The sequence below is a fragment of the Bubalus bubalis genome, chromosome 4, assembly GCF_019923935.1.
Source record: "Bubalus bubalis isolate 160015118507 breed Murrah chromosome 4, NDDB_SH_1, whole genome shotgun sequence".
Lineage (NCBI taxonomy): Eukaryota > Metazoa > Chordata > Mammalia > Artiodactyla > Bovidae > Bubalus > Bubalus bubalis.
The window spans coordinates 145779060-145789593 of record NC_059160.1 but is presented as its reverse complement, the minus strand read 5'-3'; the positions used below and the strand labels follow the sequence as shown (position 1 = coordinate 145789593).

Genomic DNA, 10534 nt, shown 5'->3' with positions numbered 1-10534 from the left:
CAGGGCCCAGAGAGAAAAAAGTGAGCGTCCCTGAGCTGAAATCCAGGTCTCTGGGGTAACTGAGTCCCCAGGGGAGGCAGGGACTGCGGGACATTGACAACATAGGCAACACATTTTTCCCTGGGGTGAAGTGCATCTGTGAAGGAATATCCTGATGCCATCACAGACACTCCCCTCGAGGGGGCCAGGATCACCCTGTTAGCTGTGCCCTGGGCTCCAGCTTCCAAACACTTCCTTTTCCAATGGAGAATTCCATCCTTCATCCTGGTCACTCCTGCCCTCTGTCTTCTCCAGGAGGGAGCTTCAGTATTTGAAGCAGGTCCCCATGGACTTCCACTGGCACTCATCGTTTTTGTTCCAGCAATTCCCAGTACCCAGTACTTTTTTAAGAGGCTAACTCTCTAGACAGGCCCTGCCAGATAAGGCCAGGGGTGCTCCCAGAGGCCATCTGGACAGTATCCTGGAAGCCTGCACAGGGCCAGGCTGGGCTGAAGCCTCCTGGGCCAGTGTGGGGCCGCACCCTGCCTGAGAGCCGCTGGTATCCACAGCTCCCTTTCTCCACCTGCTCCTGGTTGAGCTAGAATGTCTATTTGGAACCTGGAGGAAGAGGAAAGGACAGGGATCCCAGGTGGGGCAGAGTAAGGAAGCCATAATTCTGACCTGGGAGTTTGGACAAGCCAGCTGTATCTGGGAAACAAAGCCTGGAGTAGCCCCGTGCCAGCGTGCCCATACTAGGCAAACTAGACAGACCCTGAACCTAACAGCTCCTACGCTTTTAGAGTCTCCTCCTCCCTACCAGTCTCAGGTCTCACCCGCCCTCAGAAGGTGGTCCCTGTGGGGGGCCACCCCGGGTGACAGTGTCGCGGGGGTGGGGTAGGGGTGTTATACGATCTCAAATCTTCCCCCAGGGAGGAAGGGCAGGGGCGGGGCGGCTGCGAAGGCCCAGGATATAAGAGGAGGAGGCTGCCTTTGGGGCTCAGCCAGCCTACCATGCACGCCCACCGCCTGTGGTTGTTCCTCTTGCACGCCTGGTGGGCTCTCCTCCAGGCGGGCGCCGCGATGGTGGCCCCGGTGCCCCTTCGACCATGGGGGCAGCCGTCGTCGCCATCCCCCCTCGCATACATGCTGAGTCTATACCGCGAACCCCTGCCCCGGGCGGACATCATCCGTAGCCTGCAGGCGCAAGGTAGGCAGCCCCGCCCCTCCCTGCTCCCTTCAACACCCGGGGTGCCTCGGGCGCTCCCTCCCCCAGACTCCGGGAGGGCGCTTGAGCTGCAGGGGCTGCGGCTCGGTGCCGGGGACTTGCCGTTGGAGGACGTACCCGCACGCTTGAAGGGCACGTCCAGGGGCTGGGCTTGAGGGTCTCTCGGCGTCCACGTTGTCTCGAGGCACAGGGTTGGTGGTATCCGGGGTGTGTCCCGGACCGAGAGCTCAGCGTTCCGGTCTTGTTTAGGGCGGGTAGAGTGCGGACTATAGGTTGGGAGCCTGATTGTGCCACTTCTTATCTGTGCGGTCTTCAACTACTGTAATCTCCGGTCACCTTGGTTTGCACATCTGTAGAACAGGGATAGGGCTTCCCATGTGGCTCAGAAATAAATAATCCGCCTGCCAAGGCAGGAGACATCCCTGGGTAGGGAAGATCCCCTGGAGGAGGAAATGGCAACCCTCTCCAGTATCCTTGCTTGGGAAATCCCTTGGACAGAGGAGCCTGACAGGTCGCGAAAGCGTCGACCACAGAATAGGAATAATCGTGCCTCCTAGCTCAGACGGCAAAGCGTCTGCCTATAATGCGGGAGACCCGGGTTCGATCCCTGGGTCGGGAAGTTCCCTTGGCGAAGGAAATGGCAACCCACTCCAGTATTGTTGCCTGGAGAATCCCATGGACAGACGAGCCCGAAGGCTACAGTCCATGGGGTCGCAAAGAGTCGGACACGACTGAGCGACTTCACTTCATTTATAGGAGTGCGAGGGCTACTGACAATGCACAGAAAATGCTTAACACATAACCAGGCACAGTAACAAATCGTCCTTATTATTGCTACAATTATTTTGTTGAATTTTTTTTTTTTTTTCCTTTTCACTAGTGAAGGTGAATGCGCCCCTGGGTCTGCCCTGGAGAGTTTCTCAGGCTGAGACTGAGTTTCGAAACAGGATGTCAAGCATGAACATCAGGGATTAGGTTTCAGAAGTTAGGGATTAGAGATGAGGTGCCCCGAAATCGAGAACTGAGGCAGGCTTGGTAGGTAGGTGTCAGTGTCCCAGGTGACACAGAGCTCAGGGCCTAGATTTGGAGGGATTGAGGTCACTCCCATGGTGACTTTGGGAGTACGGCCCCCGGAGATGGGGCAGCATGCCTTCTGCGCACTGGATGCAGGTAGATGTTGAGAAGAGGGAGTCCTTCCCGCGCGGCTCCTCTATGTTGGGCAATCCACATCCTAGCGCAGGGGGTGGCCCCTGCCTCCCTGCACCTCGCTCTGCCTGCTGGGGCCAGACGGCCCTCCCGAGAGTTCCGGCGAAATCCACATCCGATAATCTGATTTGACGGCCACCCGCCGGCCCTCTGTGATCCGAGGATGGGGGCTCCTAGTTCGCTGGCCTGCCGCGTCTGGGGTCAGACGGCCAGTGACCCTCTCTAGAAGGGTCGTCTGGGGACCAGCCAGACTGGGGACACCCCGGGGGTGGAGCAGTCTGAAAATTACTGGCCTGTTCCACCCCGCCATAAAGGTGGGGGTGGGGTTGGTGGCCGCAAAGTGAGAGGTGCACTTTACCCGATCTCTCCCTCCTTCCAGAGTTCCAGAAGATTGGTAGTAACGTGACAGTCTGGGAGTCTAGAAAACTAGATTCTGGTCCCACAAACCCTGCTTCCTCACCCCTGTGTCCCTGGCCTATCAGTTGACTTTTCTAGTTTATCCTTTTGTAAAAATAAAGGGCCTGGCTTTCTTTCTACCTCATTTGTGTGAGTGTGGAGTAAAGTACATAAAAAGGGTTAAATCACAAAATTTATTATGTGTACAGTGACCTTAACTATATACACAGTGTTGTGAATTGGCTTGTTTTTCAAAAGCAGCAAGAGCCTGCCTGGAGGGAGCCTGATGGAGAAGGGATGTCCCACAGTGGCTCCTTTCCATCTTGGGTTTATTTGTAAGCTGCACAGGATAAGAGGACATGGGTGTTGGAGTCTAACTAAATTAGGTCTTTCACTGTTTAACCATCTTCACCTTGGACCTTAGTTTCTTCATCTGCAAAATGGTGATAATGGTGGGGAGGATTTAAGGAGACAATGCTTGTAAAATACTTGGCATGAGGGAAGCAGTTAATAGTAATTGGCCTCACAATTTATAATAATGTAGGGTGGGAACTCGGTGTCACACCCACCCTCTTTTACTACAGAGCCCCTAAGTCTAACTCAACACCCAAGGTGATGAACGCAACCACTTCTTTCTTTAGAATTGGAAATGGGTCAAGATTTCCAATTCCAAGGAATTGGAGCCCATGTGGCCAAGTCTGTGTTCAATTTCAAGGTGTCCATGAACCCCTTCTTTATAATCACCCTCCAATCACATTTATTGTGTAAGTAGGAAATACAGTTTGTTCTGGGGACAGCATTCTTAGCTTTTATCAGGCATTGGTGATCCTCAAAGATTAGACACCCCATTCTTCTAAGATGAACCAAAGCCAATCTAAGAGCTTTGTGTCCTGGGGAGCCCTTGGCTGTGGGTAGGATTGTGGGGTTGCAGACTCTTCCAGCAGGAAGGAATATCCTCCTCCCCACCCCTGCATCTGCACTACCACCCCAGCAACAGATGATTTTGTTCCCCTGCCCTGGCCCCTCACTGCCTGGACATCTTCATTTCTAACCGGGATCTGAGTAATGAGACAGTTGATGATGGCCATTTATTGCACTTTGGTGGTTGCACTGGGCAGAGCACTTTACACACATTATCTCAGTAAATCTCAACACTCCTGTGAGGTGGATACTGTCACCATCTCCCTTTTGCCCAGAGGGAAACCGAGGCCCAAAGATTGCAGCCCAGTCTTAAACAGCAAGTGGCAGAATTTAATCCATCATGGGAGACACCAGGCCCCTGCTCTTAAACACTGAGCTGGAATACCTTCCTCTAGAAAGCCATTTGTGGGTACTTGAGATAATAAGTTTTAAGTCCTGGTGTAGGTGGAGTTGTAGAGGAGTTGCTACATGTCCCATCTAATCCCCTGGTGGCCAGGTGGTGCTGAGATGGGCAGTGGGTAATGTCAGCCTCCCGCCACACCTCTGGGGAGTTGCTAGTCAGGGGCTGGTTATTGTCCCCTGCAGGTGCTAATGAGAAGGGAAGTGGAGATTAAGTGAAAAAGAACAGCTAGGGACGGGCTGGGAGAAGCTTCAGGAGGCTGAAGCTGGGAATTACCTCCTTCTAAGACAGGCTGGACTAACCAGAGAAATCCACTTACTGACCAAAGATGTCCTATGAGACAACTGAAAAAAAAAAAAAAAAAGAAATAACTGTTACGTGGTCTGCCCAGAGTGGACCTAAATCAGAGATCACTACCTTCAGGATTGATTCACTAAAGGGTTTCTGTTTTTATTTCTTATGAATAGCCTTTGCCTTTTATTTAACAATCAACCTTGAAATATCTTCAGTTTCCTGGGTGCTCATGTCATGCAGGGAGAGGTAGGACATTACTGTTCCCATTGCAAAGAAGAAACTGGGCTCGAAAAAAGTGAAAGATCACTTTCAGGTGACCTGAAAGATCCACCCCTGTGTGCTATTCCCAGATATCAGACCAAATTGATCCAGGACTAAAATGAATGGAATGTGCTTCCCCATTCCATTCCTTTTCATTCATTTGGGGTTTCACTGTGCTGGGTGAGTGATTGCTGTCTGTCCCAGATGCGTAGATGACCTGGAGCGGGAAGGAGTGAGCGCCCTGCTAGGTAGGAGAGACCACTGGGTGGAAAAAATACAAGATCAGTGCACAGTCAAGCTTAGAGTGTCTTTAGAAATGTATTTGTAAGGTTGCCGAGAACTCTTGGAGTGTCTGCCTCTGTCTTTAGGAACTGGTTGGGGAAAGGGTGGCCAGTCTTTGGCTTCTGTTGCCTGTGCCTTCCTGGAGGTTCCAGTCCTTTCCATGATCTGCATAGCAACCTCATTGTGCCTGTGAAATAGGCCTCCCTTTCCAATGAGAAGACAGAGCCAAAAAAGCTGACTTGCTCCAGGGTCACAGGGTGGGTGGAAGCCCAGGGTTTCTGTCAGAAAGCTCAGGGTTTGGCCTTAGACCGCATGTGTGAGGGGAGAGAGGAGAAGGAGATGAACTCATCCAATTTTTACCAATTGTTCTCTGGAGTGTCTGAAGCGGGAGTGGCAGAACTGTAATTTTCAGATTAGGCTTTGCAGTTGGGTTTATTCTTGGCTTTGTGACCTTCCAACAATTGACACCTTGGGCAGGTGATTTAATCTCTCTGAGCCTCAATTTTCCTCATCTTAAAAATGGATTCAATACTATTCCTAGCTCACAGGGTTGGGGTGAGGGTTAAGAGAGATGATACATATAAGGTAAGGGCTCAATCATGAGCTATGGTGGTTGTTACACCAAGTCAGGCTGCAGGAGGCCCCCACTCAACCAGCTTCCTTCTGTTTTCTCACCCAGATATGCAGGTAGATGGGCAGAACTGGACCTTTGCTTTTGACTTCTCCTTCCTGAGCCAAGAAGAGGATCTAGAGTGGGCCGAGCTCCGGCTGCAGCTGTCCAGCCCCGTGGCCCTTCCTCCCAACATCCCACTCTCCATTGAGATTTTCCACCAGCGGAAGCTGGATAAAAACCCACCCGACTGCCTGGAACGTTTTCGGATGGACCTGTTCACTGTCACTCTGTCCCAGGTTACCTTCTCCTCAGGCAGCATGGTCCTAGAGGTGACCAGGCCACTCTCCAAGTGGCTGAAGCACCCGGGGGGGCTGCGGGAGCAGATGCCCACCTTGGCTGGAGAGTGCTGGCGGCAGCCTCCCACCCCACCTGTCACTGACGTGCTCCTCCTGCTCTATTCCAACCTCTCCCCGGAGCAGAGGCGGCTGGGTGGCTCCACCCTGCTGTGGGAAGCGGAGAGCTCCTGGCGGGCCCAGGAAGGACAGCTGTCCCGGGAGAGGGGCACGAGGCATCGTCGGTATCACGTGCAGGACAGAAGCCAACTTTGTCGGAAGGTCAAGTTCCAGGTGGACTTCAACCTGATTGGATGGGGCTCCTGGATCATCTACCCCAAGCAGTACAATGCGTATCGCTGTGAGGGCGAGTGTCCTAACCCCGTGGGGGAAGAGTTCCACCCGACCAACCATGCATACATCCAGGTATGTAGCCGAGGCCTAGGGAGGGGAGGCGGTAAGCTGTGGGAGTGAAGTGTCCTTTCTTCAACATCAAGGGGACAGGACTCCAGCTTTAAATTGCTGTTAAATTCCCATGTTCTTTCATTCACAGTTATTCAAGCACCTATAAGGTTCTGTGCTAGGTTTTAAGGACAGAGAGATGACCAGCGACAACATCCTCAGAGAGCCTATGAGGAGTCATGCCCCATTGGGTGGCCTTGAACACCTAGCTTTTCTGGGGCTTTTTCCTTCTTACATAAAATTACGGGTGGGGCATGTAGACTGGAGTGTCTCGGCTCCCTCCCCTGCCCTGACATTCCAGGAAAGGAAGTTTAGGATTTGGCGTTTGGGTATAGATAGGTTTGAATCCTACTCATTGGCTATGTGATATTGATCAAGTTGCTTACTCTGTCTGAGCCTGTTTTCTCGCCTGTAAAATGAGAATAGCAGTGCCATATTCTGTAGGGCTGTTGTGGGGTCACATGAGATGATATGTATACTGCATGTGTAAGTTAGTGGGTAACAGATATGATGTTGTATGATCATTACTAGAAGTCTGTAATTCATTGATGCAATGGGGCCATGATTATGAGGCCAAGTTAGAGATAATACTGTTCCAGCCACTGTACTTTGCTGCCTAAAAACAGGAGCTGACCACCCATTTTGTAGGAGTAGTAAAGCCAGAGGCTACAACCAGGTGCCACTAATCAGCCTATGTGGTCTAGAAGGTGGTGGAGGGGGAGGAATGGAAGGGAAACGAGATGTAAAAAGCAGAGTAGAGCCCAATATGGTGGTCCTGACCCACTCTCAAAGGTCAGACGGGACCAAAGTGTTTTTATTTTACCCTATGAAGCCTAGACTGAGACTCTTGGACCTGTAATACATCCTCCATGCCAAGCCTCAGGCAGAGTTCAGGGGCGCAGAATGTGAGCTGAGCTCATTCGAGGGAGACAGTGGCGGGGCCCACTGCCCTAGAGGACCTGTCCTGGGCACAGGCCCTCCCAAGCCTCTCTTAGGCCCCCCTGCAGTCCACCAGTCTACCTGCAGCAAGGTCAGAGGAAACTAGAGACTCAGATAACCGCCAAGTCACCAGATCTTAATGCTGATCTGAAAAGCCACCACTGGACCCCAGAGACAGGGCCCAGTTCCAGAATGCCAAGAACTTATTACCTTTTCTCCTGTTGACTCTGTTTGCCCTTCTCTGGGCAACAAAGCAACTCCCCTGTGAATTTCCGCATGACTCTCTTCTGCTTCATATTTCTGGAACTAAACCAGGAGTTTCTTGGAATATTTTTAAAGTTGGTATTCACTCTAAACTAGAATAGGAGAACATATAAGTTAGCTACTGCTTCACACAGACACAGCTTTTCAGAGTCTTCTGTTTAAAGGCTGTTTTAAAAGAATTATTTTAACAAAAAGAAAAAAAAAAAGTTACTTTAGATATTAGAGCTGATGATGTATTGGCATTCTGATTCATGAAAAGAATTTTCTATTTTTGCACACAGAAACTGATTTTAACTCTGTAACTTCACACTTTACCCAGAAATGACACCATGTTGACCTGACCATTGGGATGTGAATTGACCTTCCTCTCCTCCCTTTCACAGAGTCTCCTGAAGCGGTACCAACCCCACAGAGTCCCTGCCACCTGCTGTGCCCCAGTGAAGACCAAGCCCTTGAGTATGCTATATGTGGACAATGGCAGAGTGCTTCTAGACCACCATAAAGACATGATTGTGGAGGAATGTGGGTGCCTTTGAGGAGCTCCTGCAGGTGTGTTGTATTTGCCTGTACCCTGGAAGGTTGGGAAGCTCCTGGAAGACCTAGTAACCATCTAATCTAATGAGGAGAAACAGGGAGGGGGAAAAGTTGCTCTGTCCACCAGACCTGAGGAGGAATGGCTGCCGCCCTGTCCATGAAGGCTCTGTGGAGTCTGGGTGAGCACAGAGGAGAGGGAGGAGGAAGCCTGTGAAGCCGCCTTGCTGGGTTTTCTCTCTGCTGAACAGATAGGGACGTGCGAAGGCACTAGTGCAGGAGTCCTTTAGCAGATTTTTTTCAACCTCTGAACCCTCAGAAATTGTATGCAAGAGTTGAAGCATATGTGCATTTATTTTTGAGGTGGGACAAGTTGTCTGTTAACTTTTGTGTATTCTCAAACGTAGCCTTTGACATACACCCGCCCTCACTGCCCAAATATTAAGTATCACTGTGTAAAATTAAAAAGAGTCCATTGGCTCTGGTTGCCTCAGGCTGGGTCAGGGAACCCCTGCAGCTTTCTGGCTGGCCTGTAGCAATCTTGTCCAGAGACTCTCTGGAGTGGATCTCTGCTAATGAGTTATGCAAACAATAAAGCCATTGTATAGTCCTCCTAGGCCAGCTGGTGCCTTTGAAGGGCGAGGCAGGAACTCGTCCAAGAGAACCGGCCACGTTGGACTACAGAAGCTGGAGCCCTGGGGTGTTCCCAAGTTAGTCTGCTTTGGCAGGAAGAATCCAAGTCTATTAAAGTTGGTGACAGTTCACCTCAGTCTGGTCAATGCGTGTTATTAACGAGGGCCCTGAGTTTCCTATCCATAGAGGTGAGGACCCTGCCCTGGGCGGCAAAGACTTGGGTTATAGTCGCAGCTTAGCCGCTGAGCAGCTGTGACCTCAGGTGAGTAATTCACTGCTCAGCCTTGTCTTGTGACATGAAAGCAGGTGGATCCTAGTGTGTCCCTGTGATTCTACTTTTCCCTTACCAGTTGGCCTCAGCACTGCCCAAACAGGGGCTGTATTTTTCTTTTGTTGGCAGGGTGAAGGGGCCATTTTATCGGAAATATCCGTCCACAGTAAACCTAGTCTGCTTTCCAAAGCAGCTGATTGACTAATGCTTCAACCTTAGGAGAATGATTCCCATCATGTGGGAATACTTGTTGGGTTCGGAGGTGACTCAAATTTGACTTGGTTGAGTCAAGGTAGTCATCCTAGTCCAGGCAGGGTTGTCTAGGCTTGAGCCAGGCCTGGGCTTGAGAAACCTCAATGCCCTGATTCAGCAACAAAACTGATCTGGTTGCTCATACCCTAGAGTGGAAATAGCCCACTCTCCCCACAATTCAGAATCACAATAGGATTCTGCATTGGACTCTACTTAGAAAACAGTAGAGGTAGGAGTCCTCGCGAGGTCAACTTTTGTCCCATCCTCTTTCCTACACGAGAGCCCAGTGAGGCCTGGTGGCCTGAGGCCACAGCTAGGAGTGGCAGGGCTGAGAGCTGAGCTCGGGTCTCTGGAGCCCCAGAGGCGCCATCCTTCATAGTCTAGGGGTCTTTGTTCCCTGAGCTTTGGGTCAAGGCCTTAGCCTTTAGAACAGGACGTTTGAAATCCTGGTTCCACTACCAAACTTAGGTTCTTGGGAGTGAAAATCCCACCCCGGGGCTTTAGGGCATCCCCAAGTGGGTACCTAACTGTTCTTCTGAGACTGGGGCCAGGAAAGTCAAAGGTCAAGCTATTTGTGGCTGAAGCTTGTGGGAGTGTTTACAGTTAGCAGCTCCACCAACTCACAGAACAAACCCCACTGATGAGAGGACAGTGCCTCATATCAAGCAGAAGGTGCAGGCGCGAAGGCGTGAAAGGACATTCTGCTGACCTCTGATGGAAGCTCAGTGTCAGCAGCATGGGCAATCTCCCACCTGGTCAGAGGTGTTTGGGGCCCAGCCTGGCAGCACAGCTGTGTTCTGAACCCTCCACGCTGGTGCAGGCTTTAAGTCTGAGAAAATGCTGCCTTTGGGCACTGAGTCCTGCCCTATGCTGAGGGTCAGGAAGGGGCTTTCAGAGGCCAGTCAGATGTATTTTAACTCGCTCTCTAGGCAGAGGTCTCCTCCTACTGTTCCTGTAGCAGTGCCAAGTCAGTAGCCAATTGGCAGAAATTGGATGCATTATTCCTTGGCCTGGGAAGAGAGGGGGGGGGGGGGGCGGGGGCGGGGCCTGGCCCAGGAATGAGTAAAGATAAAAGCAGAAACTGGGGAGCAGTTGTGACTCACACAGCAGCAGTCAGGCTAGTCTCCATTTTGTCATCTCCCCTTTACTAGCAGTAAAGCCTTATCCCTCTAGCCCATACTGCCTTTTAAGTTGATATCCTACTTGGCTCTGGGGCAAAGTAAAGGCTGTATGAAAGGACTTTCCAAATTATTTGCCCCAACTTCCCATGACG

General features: G+C 51.2%; 1 protein-coding gene across 1 annotated transcript; it reads left to right on the top strand.

Moving 5' to 3' along the window:
- The first annotated feature begins 990 nt into the window (after positions 1-990).
- NODAL (nodal growth differentiation factor) lies at positions 991-8239 on the top strand. Its single transcript, XM_006051166.4, has 3 exons — positions 991-1186; positions 5644-6335; positions 7958-8239. The coding sequence occupies exons 1-3, from the start codon at positions 991-993 to the stop codon at positions 8108-8110; spliced, it is 1041 nt and encodes a 346-aa protein (XP_006051228.3). The 3' UTR covers positions 8111-8239.
- The last annotated feature ends 2295 nt before the right edge of the window (positions 8240-10534 follow it).

What these genes read in the sequence shown, in the direction of transcription:
- NODAL (XM_006051166.4), top strand. Translation starts at nt 991, where the DNA reads ATGCACGCCCACCGCCTGTGGTTGTTCCTCTTGCACGCCTGGTGGGCT. An exon ending in CCGTAGCCTGCAGGCGCAAG is followed by an intron (nt 1,187 to 5,643) that starts GTAGGCAGCCCC and finishes TTTCTCACCCAG; the next exon opens with ATATGCAGGTAGATGGGCAG. An exon ending in CCAACCATGCATACATCCAG is followed by an intron (nt 6,336 to 7,957) that starts GTATGTAGCCGA and finishes TCCCTTTCACAG; the next exon opens with AGTCTCCTGAAGCGGTACCA.